At 52.7% G+C, this 16,711-nt stretch overlaps 1 protein-coding gene across 6 annotated transcripts in view; it reads right to left on the bottom strand.

Moving 5' to 3' along the window:
* KMT2D (lysine methyltransferase 2D) overlaps nucleotides 1–16,711 on the bottom strand; it is a 38,947-nt gene that overhangs the window by 3,208 nt on the left and 19,028 nt on the right. For 4 of the 6 annotated variants that reach the window (XM_080939087.1, XM_080939090.1, XM_080939089.1 and 1 more), the window contains exons 33-53: nucleotides 16,482–16,664; nucleotides 16,270–16,406; nucleotides 14,144–16,032; nucleotides 12,401–12,524; nucleotides 12,176–12,260; nucleotides 12,020–12,086; nucleotides 11,689–11,921; nucleotides 8,701–11,589; nucleotides 8,458–8,598; nucleotides 8,166–8,333; nucleotides 7,851–8,010; nucleotides 7,141–7,216; nucleotides 6,867–7,042; nucleotides 6,621–6,751; nucleotides 5,981–6,113; nucleotides 5,778–5,905; nucleotides 4,485–5,625; nucleotides 2,292–2,428; nucleotides 2,076–2,206; nucleotides 1,555–1,602; nucleotides 156–441 (exon numbers count right to left, since the gene is read on the bottom strand). In XM_080939087.1, the coding sequence (XP_080795213.1) occupies nucleotides 156–441; nucleotides 1,555–1,602; nucleotides 2,076–2,206; nucleotides 2,292–2,428; nucleotides 4,485–5,625; nucleotides 5,778–5,905; nucleotides 5,981–6,113; nucleotides 6,621–6,751; nucleotides 6,867–7,042; nucleotides 7,141–7,216; nucleotides 7,851–8,010; nucleotides 8,166–8,333; nucleotides 8,458–8,598; nucleotides 8,701–11,589; nucleotides 11,689–11,921; nucleotides 12,020–12,086; nucleotides 12,176–12,260; nucleotides 12,401–12,524; nucleotides 14,144–16,032; nucleotides 16,270–16,406; nucleotides 16,482–16,664 (8,463 nt within the window). The remainder of the gene's footprint in view (nucleotides 1–155; nucleotides 442–1,554; nucleotides 1,603–2,075; nucleotides 2,207–2,291; nucleotides 2,429–4,484; nucleotides 5,626–5,777; nucleotides 5,906–5,980; nucleotides 6,114–6,620; nucleotides 6,752–6,866; nucleotides 7,043–7,140; nucleotides 7,217–7,850; nucleotides 8,011–8,165; nucleotides 8,334–8,457; nucleotides 8,599–8,700; nucleotides 11,590–11,688; nucleotides 11,922–12,019; nucleotides 12,087–12,175; nucleotides 12,261–12,400; nucleotides 12,525–14,143; nucleotides 16,033–16,269; nucleotides 16,407–16,481; nucleotides 16,665–16,711) is intronic. The other 2 variants (XM_080939092.1, XM_080939091.1) reach the window with 2 other exon arrangements.

The raw sequence follows: 16,711 nt of genomic DNA, 5'->3' as shown, positions 1-16,711 counted from the left end.
AGTTGAGGAGGAGCAGGAGTGTTAGCAAGCAAACCAGGCAGCAGGTTTATCTGACAGGACAAAATGTCTCTTGTCTTCTCCCTCCCTACAGTTTTCCAACTGCTCCCAGGCAGAGGGCGGACTCTCCACTGCACCGTCCCACCATGCTGTAGTACCTGCTCCTCATAGATTTTCTCCCGCCGATTGGCCACCTCATTGCGAATAATGGTACCAATGTACTCGATGACCATTGTGTGCTTCTCTAGGTCCTTGGCTGCATAGAGGCCTAGGCCCTGGATACGTGAACGAGCCAGATAAACATTGTTCTTCCACTCGGTGCGCAGGCGCCGGTATTGAGATGACTTGGAGTGCACAAACTGCTTGCTGTACGGGGTGTTGGTCTCGCCTGTGAAGGTGCTCTGATACGCCTTAGACATGCTGGTGCTGTTCAAGGTATGGGGCCTGGGAGGTGATACAGTTCATGACACGACAGACCAGGCATACCTTGCCCACCTCCTCCCTGGAATGTGCTATCAGCAAGTAAGTACTACAAGTGCAAGTGCCCACTGCAGTAGGAGCGGAGTGGAGGCATCTGGGTCTCAGCTTGGAGAGGCAGCAACTCCCTACTGGGACCCTTCTGGACACCCTGGGTAGTAGAGACTACCCAGGACAGGGAGCAGGAATGGAGGGAAGAGGCACCAATTCCCCTACACTGAGCCCGCTCTCCACTGCACACTGTCTACCAACCTCCTGCCAAACCATGCTCAGCGCCACAGTCTTGGAGGTCTTCCCCAAGGCCCAGAATTTGAGCTGATGGTTTGTTTAATCAGATGAGTACTCCCTCTTGCATATGGTATAAGCCCTGAGAATGGGGCCATCTGTACCACAGTGGCTCGATCTGATTTTTAAGTGGCTGTGAGTTCACGGCCTAAAGATGAATCGTCATCTCTCTTCAGGCCATCCTGCTCTGCAGCACAGCATTGGGCTCTGTGCAGGCGGCTCAGTGCAGGGGAAAGACTGCTGCCTGCCGGGCGGGCGGGAGCCTTCCACCACCCTAGGAAGGTCTTGCCCAGAGCAGTGGTTTTCAAACACTTGGTGCCGTGCATTTCTGTCTTATTAAGCGGATTCTTTTCTTCAGCAAAATGTTGAGTGTAACTCCAATCCACAGGTGAAAACAGTTCCTCTGACTAAGTCCAATCTTAGAAAGGTGTAGTTACATACACAAGGGCAAGTCTGCCCACTGGCTACTGTATCTAGGGCTTTGGGAACAATGTACTTAGTTTGAAAACCACTGTTGTAGAGCGTCAAGGTCTAGGGCTAACTGGGGTAGAGTGTTCGACATTCTATGACAGCCTTCGAGCCACCAAAGGCCTTCATGGAAAGCCTGCTACGGTGAGTTCTGCCTCCCTCTACCCGAGGACCAAGGTTAGGCTACTGTGGTACACAGAAAGACCAGCAACCCACAAGTTAAAGAGGGCCTAGTCCCAGCTGTGTGACCTTATCTAGTCACGCAGTCTTTCTGGGACTCAATTTTCTCAGCTATAAAATGGGCATCATACCACCTGCCCTACCTACCTCATAAGGTTGTTGTGAGGATCAAATGAGATAATGGATGTGAAAACGCTTTGAAAAAAAAAGTATAAGTGCTATACAAATGAAGGTTGTAGTACTTTTCTATAATACCTCTAGTTATTTATTTCTAAACCAGCTCAGCTTTGGAAAGGGAATGTGCCCTAGTCACTAAGGGGTATCTGAAGTTTGGGAGTATCACCGGCCCCTCTGGAAGCAAAACCAAAGAAGAAAGAAGTGACCAGCTCCCATATATTTCACCACTGTCTACCAAGAACCTCCCCAGCAGCCATTCCCAGGTACCCAAGAGTACTCTGTCCTGCTTCCCTGGTCAACACAGTGACCCTGAGCTGATTAGGGAGGAGGAGAGAGATACCCCAGATCACCTGTGTACCTCCAATCAGGTCTAAGGGACTCCCCAGGTTCTTGGAAACAACTCTGACCTGCATCTTAAGCCCTCAGAATGTGGCCAGATGGTCCTGCCCCCATCCACACATATAGCCCGTGGCCCAGCCGCACAAGCTCACCGTTTGTAGTGTGTGAGGATTTTTGGTTCTGATCTGGCACAGCCGGTGGGGTTGATCATGAGCGGCAGTTCCATCAGGGGGTGGCGCCCATAGCGGAATAAATAGTTCTGACAGCTCTCCACCCCAGGTAGCTGTGGGCACAGAGACCGCTGCCTTACTCCTCTGAGGCAGGACCAATATCCTCACCTCGCCCCCAGCTCCTTGCTGCTTGCTTACCGACTCAGCTATGCGAAGCACAGCATGTACCGTCAGCCCAAAGAGCTCTTCGCCTTTCAGGTACTCTGGGAAGAGTCGGAGCATGTCGGCTTCTTTTCTCATGGCAGCCACAGGCTCGATGATGCGGTTCCACACAGCTAGATGGGAGACAGACAGCACCCTTTAGGGTGACACGTGCTTGCTGATCTCCAGCCTAACCCTGTACTAAGCTGTTTCCTACCACATGTCCATCACTTCCCTGTGGCTCTTCAGGACCCCCACCCGTTTCCTAGAGAAGCCTCACTGTGGAGAGAGGACAGAGCCGGTGACAGCAAGGGATGAGCACAGGGCCCAGAGACTTAGCAGAAGCCACAGTTCTTACTGAATGGATAGACACGCTTTGGAGCTGGAAAGGGTATAGGACTCAAGGCTAACAGCTAAGTCTCCCGAGACTCAGTCTCTGTGCGTCTACACAGATAATGACAGGCTCCTCTCCTGCATGACCTACTCTTCCAGCTAAACTGCAACACACAGCACATGCTCACTAACACTTCCTTCCTTCCACCTTATTTATCATCAACACAGAAGCAAGGATAAAGAAGGACTGGCTCGGCAGTTAAGAACAATGGCTGCTCTTCCGAAAGACCCAGGTTCAGCTCCCAGTCTTTTAACTCTACTCCTGGGGAATCCAACACACCTACTCTGGCCTCCATGGGCACTGGATGTACAAAATACAGACATATATGTGCAGGAGACACCCATACACATCCAAAACAAACAAACAAATGAATAGCCAGGCTTGGTGGCACACACCTCTAATCCCAGTACTTGGGAGGCAGAGGCAGGTGAATCTCTAAATTCAAGGCCAGCTGGTCTACAAAACTAATTCCAGGACAGCCAGGGTTGTTACACAAAACTCTGTCTTGAAACTCTGTCTTGAAAAACAAAACCAAAAAACTTTAAATTAAAAAAAAAAATTGGGAGGCTGGAGAGATGGCTCAGTGGTTAAGAGCACCGACAACAGAGGTCCTGAGTTCAAATCCCCAGCAACCACATAGTGGCTCACAACCATCTGTAAGGGGCTCTGATGCCCTCTTCTGGTGTGTCTGATGACAGCGACAGTGTACTCATATACATTAAATGAATAAATAAATAAATCTTTAAAAAATTTTTTTGAAGGGGTGAAGGGCTGTAGCTCAATGGTGTAAGTTTGCCTAGCATGTTCAGATTACTGGGTTCCATCCCCTGTACCGGGGAAAAAAAAAAAAAACAAAACTCTAAATATATGTGTATATATATAAATTTAAAACTGTATATAATAGACAATAGGATCTTAAACTGTCACCATTCAACTGGACATTGTGAAACAGCCTTTAATCTCAGCACTCGGGAGGCAGAGGCAGTTGGATCTCTGCTGAGTTTGGGGCCAGGTTGGTCACAGAAAAACCCCATCTCAGAAAAACAAAAACAAATTTTAGGCTAGGAGAAATGGTCTGACAGTTGAGAACACCGACTGCTCTTTCAGAGGACCCAGGTTCAATTCCCAGCACCCTCATGGCAGCTCACAACAGACTGTAACTTATACATGTGGTACATGTGCATGGAAAAACACCAATACACATTAAAAAAAAGAAGCAGCAGCAGCCAGGCCCTAGTGGTATTTGCCTGGCAGGAAGATCTCTGTGTTCGAGGCCAGCATGGTCTACACAGTCTCAAAAAAAAAAAAAAAAAAAAAAGAACAAAGAACCCCCCCCACACACACACATGCACACACTCACACATGCATGGACATGCACTTTTGAATGCTCAGTCACACACACACACACCATTTAGTCTACCAAGGTCATGTTAAAAAAAGCTAAAATACAAAACTTTTTTTTTTTTTTTTTTTTTTTTTTTGGGGGGGAAAAGGTCTCCGGTAGCCCAGGCTGGCTTCCAGTTCACTAGATAGCTGAGGGTGACCTTAAACTCAGGATCTTCCAACCTTAATCTCCCAAGTACTGGGATCATAAGCATGATGCAGTATGCTTGGCTAACCAAAACATTTCAGCCACAATGGTAACTGAGAAAAGATGAACCCCATTCTGGGGAGTTTTCAAGATACCGTGTGGCTTGAGGTAGGGGCAGGGCACTATAGAAAAAGCTGCACAGGCAGCTGCTTTCTCTGTAAAGTGACTCCTGGAATAACCTGCATAGGCCTACTGCAGCGCTCACCTTGGGGGGACGCATCAGTGAAGACCAGATCCTCTAAACCCTGTTCAATGACTTTGATCACAAACTCAGGCCGCCCATTGTTCTCACTGATGGAACATCGGTAGCAGCAGCGACGGTTGTTAGTACGAAGACTCCAGTAGATTCGAGTGGCCTCGTAGCCCACAGGATAGAGGGCAGTGGCACTGTGGAAGTCAGCCATCTGGTGTGGGAGCAGCTGTCCGATGGCATGAAACACAAGACCTCCCACTCGGAACATGTGTAGCCGCTCTCCCCGCTGGATGATGCTGGCAATCTGCTTCACCTCGTCTCGTTCAATGTAGACCCTCCGGAAGACAGCAAATGAGCTCAGTTCCTGCTCACAGGGGCCCTTGATCTTGTGCATTGGACACAGCATGGTCTTGTCCTTGAAGAACATGCACTTAGCACGGATGGCACAGGCAAAATGGTAGACGTTGGGGCAACGCATGCGGTTGCAGCTGCTAGTGGCACCAGTTCGCTGGCACAGGGAGCACTTGGTTAGCAATCCTCGGTGCAAGGCAACCTCCACATTCATCAATGCCCCACCCTGGGTCTCATACACTTCCGTGGACCACAGGGCACAGTTGAGGTGTACCCAGAGGTCCAAGTCGAGGTTAAGCAAGCGGGCAGGCCCATCAGTGGCACCATCTCCCTCTTCATGACAGAAGCAGCATCTGCGGTTGTCTCGAGGCACCTTGCTTGGCTTCAAAGCTGTACCAAGCTGCTCCATAAACTCTGCCACCTCCCGTTCATCCTCTTGATGACCACTGCCCTTCTGGATAGTCAGCAGGAGCCGCAGCCGCTTCCAACGTACCCCCTTCCACTTTTTGAGGCGTGGGGGTCGGGAGTCTTCGCTCTCTTCAGGGGGCCGGGCTCGGGGTTTGGGGCGAGCAGATTCAGGGGATGAAGCCAGTGGTAGAGGTGAAGGGATGGGTGGCTCAGCAGGTGGTTCAGCCTGAAGTTCAACCATGGGTTCAGCAGGAGGGCTGGCAGGAGAGGGTGCCAAAGGGGACGGAGGTGGAGAAGGTTCCTCAGGAGGTGGGGCAGAGAGCTGCCTCACATCCAGGTTGGAGACATTGTAGGTGTAGCTGTGCTGGGTGGATGGCTCTGGGGCAGGACTCTCCTACAGGAACGCCCTGGATGTTAGTGCCAGTTCTTCAGCAACCAACCCCTCTCTCCTCCTTTCCACTAGACTCCACTCCCTCAAAAGGCCACTGCCTTCTCTGCCCTGGGAGCACCTTCTTCCTAAAACAGACCCTTCTCTCCCAAACCCACCTGCTTCAAGAGGCTCAAGATGTCTAGCTGGCTCTTGAGGGTGTAGCCAGGCAACACTGCATCAAACTGCTTTAGCCAATCAGGTCCAGTGTCCGGGCCCCTGCCACTCAAACCTTTTTCTTTCCCTCCTAGAAAAAGGAAAAGGGTCAGTCTTCCACCAGAACTTCTCTCTGAGCTGAAGGTAGTCTCACTTTTCTACTTACCAGACCCCTCGGCTTCCCCCTTCTTAGGCTCAAGGCCTGCCCGGGCAGGGCCATCTGGGAACAGCACCTCATAGGAGTTGGGTATCTTCATACTTAGCAACTCAGCCATTGCTACCATCACACCGTTCAGGTTCTGCTGGGGCAGAAGAGGATGTGAACAAACCCATCGGCAGTGTCCGCAGTGAGCACTGCCCGACAAAGACGGTCCAGCAAAGCAAGAACACGCAAACCCACTGCATTAAGGGCACTCAGAGCTCCCTGTTCCACTGAGCTCTCTACACAGCCTTGGCAGGCACAGAGCTTCACAGAAGGATGGTAATACAGATTGTAAAGAAAAACGCTGTTGTCTTTACTGTTTTCCAGCTTTCTTGGACCATAAACCCTGCAGTAAGTCTCGACCCAATGTGATTGGAGGGTGAGCCTTTTAGCATCTGTCACTCAACAGTCTGTCTGTTGTTTCCATCTGTGGGGGATGAGCCCTACGTGAGACCCCACTTCCCTCACTGAGCCCAATCCTTAGCCCAGAGCAGATACTCAAGACAAATATTTGGACAGTTGTAATTTTTTTTATCCAGACAAGCTCTGAAGACTGTCCTCTGACCCAAGTTCTCTTTGGTCTCAAGGTACCCCTGGGACACACCTTGGCGGCAGCAGCAGAAACTGTGAGCATGACTGACACCTCACTTCCCTTGCCCTTCTCCCAAGCTGTTGCAGGCAGCTTTCCAGGGACCTCCAGGTCAAGGACCCCATAAGGTTTGGTATCTGGGAAGACTGGTTGGAGAGAGAGAGAGAAACGTGTAGATTCAGTCACTTTCCACCATCACTCTAACCCCCGGCTGACTACCCAGCCACGCTGTGCCGGGCCCACACAGGAAGCAGGCCATACCAGGGATGCTGGTGCGAGGAATGATGGGGATGACAGGGGAGAGGGCCCGGTTGTCTTGCTCCCACCGGCCAGAGCCCAGCTGAGGGAAACGCGGGGCCTCTTCCCCAAGGATGCTCTCAGGGGATGAAGCCGGCACAATGCTGTCAGGAGAGTCACTGTCCTCGTCACTCTCCATCCTGCAGGTCGGATGCAAACAGCGTTGGTTCAGTCTCACATTCTCCCGCCCCAAGCTAGAGACCAGGAGGTCTGGCCAGAGCTGCACCCTGTTCCCTACCTGACATCCTCAGTCTGATTGTGAGGAGGTGTAGGCAGAGCAGCCAGCAGGTCTAAGCTCTTCACTTCTGCAGCATCTGAGGGATGGGAGGGAAGGAGGACAGCCAAAGGTGAGTGTGGAGACATGTTTTGACCCCAGCACCTCAGGTTCAATGAGGTACTGTGATAACTATCTACTCAACTAACAGTTCGGGGCAGAACCATCGATACTGAGCCTCTCTTGTGTGCCACACTCATTTCAAGACACTTGGGTTGGTAGCACAGGCTAGCTGACTTCAAACTCACAATCCCTGTTGTCTTTCTTCTTCAGTTCCAACCAGGATCATAGGCACGGAGTCATAATACCACGCTACATTTATATCCTTTAACAACTATGAGATGAATTTTACAGTATCCAGTCTACAAGGAAGACATCATGGCCCAAACAAGTCAATCAAGCTACTTGATCCAAATATCACAGCTAAATACACTCATGTGCTAAAGTTCAACTATAGGTCAGACTGGGGCTCCATACCCATGAACACTGATCTATTTCTTCTCACAAGACTCAGACTCACCCTGCTGCTTTTACGTGTCTCCAGAAGCCCACTCTCTGTGGAAGTGCACTAAGGCAGTATGCAACCCTTCCATTTCCTGATACCGAGTGGCTGGACACCCTACATGCTCTGAACTCATCCATCAAGTCCCAAGACAGACCAGCTTCTCACTTACCCCTCAGCGTTCCTTCACTGTCCTGGGCAGAGGCTGCATCCTTGGGGTGCTCCCCCAGCTCTTCAGAGGGAGTAACACCATTCACCATCTTCTGCTGCACCGATGGGGGTGGGGTGGGGGGCAGCGACGAGGGTGGTGTCGGCGGGTTACTCAGGTTATTCTGGGGGGTGGGGTGGGTGTTGTGTGCAAGATGGCATAGGGAGACTGGAAAAACCTCCTGGCCCCACATTACACCTGCATTCCCTCCAGTCTCTCATCCCCACCACCAACCCCAACAACCTTATTATTCCCAAAAAGTATTGCCATTTTTCTGACCTTGGTGAGCAGCTGAGAATAGTAGTCAGGGCCGGCGTGCAGAGCCCCACTTCCAAAGGCCCCCCTGAGCTGGCTCTGCCCACTGACTAGGCAGCCACTGCCAAAGGGAGCAAAGAGGCTAAAGTTGGCGGTGATGGTAGGCTCCGTCAGCGGCAGCTGGGACAGTTCCTAGGAGGGTCAAGATGACAATGCTGGGAAGCTGCGGCCTCCACAGCTGTCCTTCAGACCTGGGAGCACAGGCTACCCCTCCTCCTATCCTGAGGGGGACCATGGGACTGGCCCCTGGGATCACCTGTTTTAGCTGTTTCAATAAGGCCTCATTGGCCCTGACCCCATCTTCTTTCCTCAGCTTCTTTCGGGAGCTTGCCAATCTGTCACTTGTCTTCTGTACCCGCTTAGGCTTCACCGTCAGGGGCTTTCTTGTGGCTGCATCCTAAACCAGACAAGTGCTGTGAAGGCAGCTGCCCTTACCTATTCGGACCTAGCCCCGCTCATTTGACCTCTGCTGCTACACTGTTCTATCCAAAGTACTCACCTCTTTGCTGCTGGAAGTACCCTGTAGTTTCTGCTCCAGCCCTGACAGCTTGCTGTCAATGTGTCCATTGATCTCAGCTCGAAGCCCCTCAGGCCCCCGCCCAGCACCAAGTTGTACATTCTTTGCTCTTAGAAGCTTCTGCAAGAGCAGATGCCCAGCCTCCGAGCGGGAACCTGCTAGCAGAAGGTGGTTGCTGGTGCCTGGTGCACCAGGTGGCTCCCCGTTGGCCTCCCTTTTCACTGTCTGTGCACCCAGGGCACACGGCTCTTCCCGAGGCTCCTGCTTGATGCTGAGTGGGGATGGCTCATGTACCACCTGTCCATTCACCTGCTCCAGATGCCCAGGTACCAGGCTGCTCTGCTCTGGCTTCTGGGCTTCTGTGAGGTTGTCTGAGGGGTCCCAAGGTCCTAGCCCCTTGCCAAAGAAATTATCTGCAAGCTGGGCAGCAGCAGGTGAGACCCTCCCAGGAGGCAGCTCCAAGGCTGGCCCCTGGGGCTTTGGAGTCCCTGGATGGGTCGGGGTTAGCTGGGCACTGGGGGAAGGTAATTGTGAAGGTCTCTTTGGCTCTTGGGGACTGGAAGGTGGAGGTGTGGGATGAACAGGGCCAAGCACTGGTCCTGTAGATAAGGCTCCTTGTGGGACAGGGAGCCGGGGTGGGCCCTGAGGTCGAGACCCTGCCCCTAGCTCCTGGAGGGGTACTGTCTGAGATGCAGAAAAACCCCCAGGTTGAGGTTGGCAGCCCAGGAGGCCCTGGAGGGGAGAGGGCTGGGTCCCAGGCTCCTGGAACGGTGGAGTCTGTCGTACTGCCTGACTCTGCTGCAGCTGCCGCTGCATGAGGAGGGCCTGTAGCTGCTGCTGCTGCTGTGGGCTAAGGTGCCGCAGCTGCGGGTTTTTGGCCAGGACTCCTTGGAGCTGTGCTCGAAGCTGACCCACTGTAGGCATGACTCCAACTCCAGGAGGACCCTGCCCAGACTGAGGAGCAGGTCCAGATTTGGGAGGCTGTGACCCAGTGTTATTTTGAATGGGTCGCTCTAGCCCAAGGGGCTGTTGGGAGCCCAGAAGATTCTGGGCCATAGGTCCAGGCTGCTCCCCCAAGGAAACAGAGGGTTGGGCCAGCAGGTGGGGTACAGATGGGGCTTCAGAGGAGGATCCACTCCCTAGCTGCTGCCCATGGCTTCCTGACGTGTGAAGCAAGTTCACCTGCTGCTGGGGTTGTCCTGGGAGCCTCAGTGGTGGCTGCAGCTGCACTGAGGTGGGCTGAGATTGGGCCTGGGATTGGACAAGTAGTTGTGAGTCTCCGGAAATGGAAGGCTTTACCTCCCCTGGCTCAACAGACATTGACTCAGGTGTAGTCCCCACTGCTGGTGGCCCTCCTTGATGTGTTGAGGGTCCCTCAATGACCTCTGAAGGAAGCACTGTCTCTGCAATGTTTTGTTCCTTGCCTGTCAGGAGGAGGGTTGGGCCTAGGGCTCCAGGGCTAGAAAAGTGTTGAAGAGGCTTGACTGGCATGCCAGGGCCAAGTGTCACTTGCTGCTGCTGCTGCTGCTGCTGCTGCTGCTGCGGAGATAGTAAAGTTCGATTCTGGTTCAAGAGGCTCATCTGCTGCTGCTGCTGAAGCTGCAACTGTTGCTGTTGTTGCTGGTGCAGCTGCTGCTGCAAGTGCAGCTGTTGCTGTTGCTGCTGCTGCTGTTGTAACTGTTGCTGTTGCTGTTGCTGCTGCTGCTGTTGTAACTGTTGCTGCTGCTGTTGTTGCTGCTGCTGTAACTGTTGCTGCTGCTGTTGTTGCTGCTGCTGTTGTTGTAACTGCTGCTGCTGCTGCTGCTGATGCTGTAGCTGTTGCATTTGTTGCTGTTGCATCTGTTGTTGCTGTAGCTGTTGTTGTTGCTGCTGCTGTAAAGAACCTAATGCCTGAGCACTCATTTTGGGCTGTCCACCATGTGACATCATTCCTTGCTGAAGCTGGGAAAGCCCGGTCATAGATCCTTGCTGCTGTTGCTGCTGTTGCTGCTGCTGCTGCTGTTGCTGGGCTGTGAGCAGCCGGTGTCCCATAAGGCTGTGACCCTGCTGTGCCAGCTGAGGGGAGCTCAGCACCCTGGACTGAGTCATAAGCACCTGTCTGTGAGGGCCCTGAGGACCCAAAACTCCAGAGTGCTGCTGCTGTTGCAGCACTGCCACCTGAGCAGGACCTAGCATGCCCTGGGACCCCTGTGACTGCTGGGGGGACAATTGTTGGACCAGGAGGCCCTGGTGGTTGCTGGGAGGCAGAAGGCCCTGAGGCTTAGGACCCAGAGCCTGGTTCTGTACTCCGGGTCCCTGTTGTTGTTGAATTGCCACCTGCCCTAAGAGGTGTTGTTGTTGTTGTTGTTGTTGTTGTTGTTGTTGTTGCTGCTGCTGCTGTTGCTGTTGCTGCTGCTGTTGCTGCTGCTGTAGTTTCTGGGCCAGCTGCATTCGTTGCTGCTGCAGCTGTAGTTGCCTTTCCTGTAAAAGCCTCGAGTCAGGTCCAAGGCTTCGGAGAGCAAGATTGCCAGGGAAGAAGCTCCCTGAGGGGCCAGTCAAGGATCCAGCCACACCAGAATGCTGCTGTTGCTGCTGTTGGGCCAAGGTAGTATTGAGGAATGGACCACCAGACTGTCCAGGTAGTACCATACCCCCTGGAGGCAGACGGAGAGCTCCAGCTTGCCCACCCGGAGGTGCCTGTGGTGGCTGTAACCCATGGCCAGGGAGCAGCTGGCCAGGGAGTTTGGTGAGTACCCGAGGATTTTGAGAAGGGCTGACAGCCAATACAGCTGAGTGTTGTTGTTGTTGTTGCTGCTGCTGCTGTTGCTGCTGTTGCTGCTTGTTCCGATATTCTGCCATGAGATTTGTGTGCTCTTTCTGCTGTTTCCGGACCTAACATAGGAGGGTTGGAGAGGTCAGCCTGGAGACTGCCCACCCTGCCGTCCCTTTTCCCTGGTCTCTGGGTTCTAAGCTGAACTTTTCTCTCCCCACCTGGTCCAGTTGCTTCTGGATCTTGCTCTGCTGCTCTGTGACCAGCTTGAGCTTCTCGGCGTCGGCTTCTGGGAACTCACGGCCGGCCTTTTTGGCAGTACGCTGTTTGGCACACAGAGCCTTCCGAGACTTGCGGTGCACGCCAATCTGCTCCTCTAGCACCTTCAGCTGCATCTGCAGGAGCTGCTGGGTATGGAACAGCCATTCTTCATACTGCCGCTGCTCAGCCTCATCTGGAATACAACTTGTCTATTAAGATCCACAAAACAGTGACCTCCTGCCACAGATTCCTAACCACTGCTTTGCACCCTCCTTCTTTGCCCATACTCACTGATCACACCCTGGGCAAAAGTGGGTGGGTTGGGACGAGGCTGGGAAGGGTCACTAGCATTCCGTTCCTGTAAGAAGAGAGATTTCTAGAAGGTCATTATTCATGACAGGCCCTAAGAAAGGTGAGACGGTATTCAGGTTCCTACTTTCCCCTTACCTGGCCACTCCCAGGTGCCACATGGTTCTGAAGATCACTGCCAGATCCCCCAGAGAGCCTCTGAGCCAGCAGTGACACTTGCTGCCTACAGTGTATAAAGCATAGGGAATTAATTCTGGTGTCAGTGAGAGCACAGGTCACACACAAAACAATGGGCATGTTGGAAGGGAACCAGGACAACAGACATCATAGGAAAGTCAGCTCAACCCCAGTCCTAGGTCTCACCTGTTCATACCAGGTGCCACCCCAATGCTGCCCTGAGCCATAACTTTCTTGATGCCTTTCAAAGCTACCATCTTGGCCTTTGCAATAGGATCAATGATGTCTTCCGCAGCAAATTTGTCCAGGTCTGAGGAAGAAAGAGTAAATAAGCTGGGTTTGAGAGTCAAGGCTCCACAGCATGACCTCTACATAAAGAACGATGACGTGTCACGTTCACTCGAGGCATCAGTGTTCCTGAGACACGGTCCCTGTGTGTGCACTCCGTGAGAAACGGCATCAGTGCGCATCTGTTCCATTAGCTGGCATCACTCTGCTGGCTTAAGCCTCAGTTTCTCTCACTTGATGAGAGATAGATTGCTCCTCTGCCTACCTCCTGGTGCTAGAGAACCATGTGTCCGAATAAAGGCATGCTTTCTGACCAGACAGTACTCCTGCAAGTAGTGTCCCACCACTAACACAGCCAATTACCCACGGTGGAGGCCGCTGTGGCCAAACCCTTAGCCCGAAGTTGTTTGTGACACAAAACGCATCACCCAACAGCCCACTGTCCTGCTAGTCTAGGACTGAGGGGAAAAAACAAAAACAAAATAAAAGCAAACAAACATAACAGTGGTATGGACACATCTGTAATTTTCAGCACACGGAGGCTACCATAGATTTTATATTTAAGGTCAGCCTGTGCAATATAATGAGACCCTGCCTCAAAAAAATAAACCAAACTAGAATAAGCCGGGTATAGTGGCATATGCTTACAATTCCAGCACTTGATGGGTGAGACGGGAGAATCCTAAATTTAACATCATCCTCATACAGTTACAGAGTGAGTTTGAGGTTAGCCTGGGACAAGATTCTATCTCACCTCCCATCCTACTCTTATCCCCTCCCCCAACAAACAAGCAAAACCATAAAGCAAGCACAAAAAAAAAAAAAAAAAAAAAAAAAAAAAAAAAAAAAAACCTAAAGCCCTATACTTTGGTTTTGGGGTGTTTTTGTTTGTTCAATTAGAGAAGGGGTCTCCTATATGGCTCTGGTTTTCCTGGGAGTCACTACGTAGAGTAGGTCCTGCCTGTGTCTTGAGTGTTGTGGCTCGCACCGCTGGGCCCAGCCTTCACTTTGTTCCTTATCTCTCCTGCTCAGAGAACTAACTCAGCTCTGTAGAAGGCTAATTAATCTCACTCCCATGAAATTCTAATGCCATTAAGTTCAGATCCAGTTCTCCTACTTGTGTAATCTCAGAAAAGTTACTAACTAATGCCTCAGTTTCCTCATCTATAATAAAACCAACGAGGTCCATTTCATGAGTCTGTTATGACAAAATCAAGCACTTGGTGGAAAATAGCACCTGACACGTAACTATTCAACAGTACCGTCAGTTCGCCAAGTTCTTCACTATGACCCACTGAAACAAGAGCAGCGCCGCTCTCCGCCGTACCATTCACAGCTCTCCACAGCTTTATTTAACCTTTCATACACCTGGATTACATATCCTTATACTTCTCTTTTAAGTCCCACACTTAACTAGACATAAAGCCATTGCTAATCAGGTTCCTTCCTTCCATCCATCCATCCATCCATCCATCCATCCATCCATCCATCCACCCACCCACCCATCCATCTCTTCTCTCAAAAGCTTCAAATTTCTGCTTTGTGGTAAAGCTGACATCCTTTGGTGTCCCACCTCCCTTAACTAGAGTCAGTGCCCACTCAGTGACAAGCAGCATCACACTCCCGCCAATGTGAAGTTACCTGTGTCTGGGAAGAAACTGTTCGCCAGCTGCTGCTGCTGCATCGCCAGCTGCTGGGGCTTCATGCACATGGACGCTGGCATGGCATTCATGGGCTTCTGTGCCAACGCTGGCTGTGAGCTCTGCTGGGGCACCAGGCCTGTCTGCCCTGTTTGCTGCCCACTTAACATATGCCCTTGGTTAGAAACCATAGCCACAGATGGGGCCAGGCGCTGTTGAAGGGCATGAGCTGGTGACTGGGTGGGCATCATCGACTGGCCCAAGCCCGGCTGTCGGCCAAGACCCAGAGCAAGTTGCTGTGGCGGCCCAGGCTCATGTGGCAAAGGCAGTGGCTGGGCAGGGCATGGTGTGGACAGGAGGGAGTGCTGCTGCTGCTGCTGCTGCTGCTGCTGGGCAGGCAGCACAGTTTGTGCTGAAAGCTGCTGCTTCTTCTGCAGCTCCTTCTTCTCATGCTCCAATAGGTCCTCAATGAGCAAGGGCAACTCGCTGGCTACCAATGAGCTCTCCATTTTGTCCAGCTCATCCCCAGGTGCTGCATGTGCACTGGGTAAGGTTAGAGCCCCACTTTCCAGCTCAAACTTTTCCAGAAGAGAGGATCCAGCTGGGCCACTCAGTGAACTAGGGTTCAGCAAGTGAGTTGGTGTTCCTCCTGTGGCCCCAAATGGGCCCTTCTCAGCTGTGTGCCCACTGCTGGGGAATGGTCCTGTACCTACTCCTACTCGAGTGTCCCGGCTGCCCATCACAGTCTGTCCTGGCTTCAGACCCAGGCTGAGGGGAGTGGCAGGAGGAGCTGGCTCCACCTTAGGGGTATTAATGGTGAACTGGCAAGGAGAAGGATGGCGCCCTCCTTCCTCAACTTTGGGCTTCACCTCAGAGAGCACAGATGTTAAGCGAGGCTCAGAGTTATCGGAGGCAGGTGGAGGACGTTCCTCAGGGCCCACGGATGCTGGCTCCACCCCCCGCAGCAGGGCTTCTCGCTCAGCCTTCTCATTTGCTGACTCCACCAGCCTTAGGTGCTCATTAAAGATGTCCTTCTTGTCCCCAGTATCGAGCTCAGGGTCAGTATATGCTAGCAGGTCAAATTCATCTCCATTGAGGAGGTCATCCAGGTGGGGATCATTCGTCTCCAGGTTTTCCAGGGTACCCAGCTCATCATCACCCTTGGCCACATCCACACCCAGACCCAAGTGAGCGAGCTCTTCGTCATCCTCTAGGGCCTTGTGGGCATCAAAGTCATCATCCAGCTCAGGATCCTCACAAGGCAATTTCCCAGCCTCCAAGGCCATAGGGGGACGACCAAGTTCAGTGCTTGACGGTGGGCGGCTGACCAGCTCCAAGCCAGCTGACAGGGCAGGACCCTTGGTATGGGGTGTCTGAGGGAGGCTGTTATTCAACTCAGGGGCCGGCGGGGCTGAGGGCTTTTGTGGGGGAAGGCCTGAAACAGCCAGGCCCCGAAGACCTTCAGGAGCCAGTCGATGGGGTTCCTCGCTTACTGGGTAAAAACGGGGCCTCTGAGGGGGGCCTTGACCAGGAAACGGAGGTACCCCAGGTCCAAGTCCTTTCTGTACATTATGTCGCAACTCAATGAACTGAGCAGGACCAGCTGGACCAGGAACTGGCTCGGCAGGGCCTGGAAGGCGGGTGGGGATTCCTGCCAAGGGGGAACCTAGTGCTTGGCGGCCAAGTTCAGGTCCAGGAGTTGACGGGAATCTAGTAGACATGGCGAGTCTCATGGAGGTTGCTGCTGCTGCTGCCGCCGCCTGCTGCTGCTGTTGCTGTTGCTGCTGCTGCTGCCACAACTGCTGCTGCTGCTGCTGCTGCTGCTGCAAGGGCAGCGATCCAGGATAGGGTGTTCGCTGATAGAAGGCCTGGGAGCCTCCGACAAGTTGCCTAGAAGAATATACAATAGTCTATGAGAATCAATCAGCATGGAGGGCAAGAACAGAGTGTTAGGCTAGTGAGGAAAAAGAATGTGAGGTCAGAATAGAAGGATCAGTGACAGAGATGGTAAAATCTGTCGCCTGCCCCCCCCCCCCCTCTCTCTCTCTCTCTCTCTCTCTCTCTCTCTCACACACACACACACACACACACACACACACACACACCTCCTGGAACCTCACCCCTCACCTGCTGTTCACATCCATGGAAGAAGGTGTGGCTGGTGGAAGTGGCCGGGAGAGTCGATCATCACTGGAAAAGGCTCCTGGTCCCAGGACGGGACCACCTAGCTTGCTTGAGGGTAAGCCCACAATGCTGCTCCTATCCTAGATGACAGAAGCAGATGAAGGTGTAGCCACCTTCAGGATGCTGACCCCACCACCCCTTGCCAATCTACCTACCTGAGACCCAGTGAAAGGGGTCTGGCCTCGACTCAGCTGTTCAAAGGCAGGGTTGCTGGGCTCAGCACCCCAGTTGCCGGGAGGCCCTACTGCACCTGCAGCTGCTGCAGCCGTTTCCTTCTCCTGCCGCAGGGTGTTCCGCTGGATCTGCTGTCGGATCAGCAGCTCCCGTAGTCGCTGGCGCTGTCCGCAAAACAGAAGTCAGTCCAATCCACTCCAACCATAGGCTG

The sequence above is a fragment of the Micromys minutus genome, assembly GCF_963924665.1.
Source record: "Micromys minutus genome assembly, chromosome: 27".
In the NCBI taxonomy this organism is placed as follows: Eukaryota; Metazoa; Chordata; class Mammalia; order Rodentia; family Muridae; genus Micromys; species Micromys minutus.
This window is presented reverse-complemented; position numbering and strand designations above follow the sequence as displayed.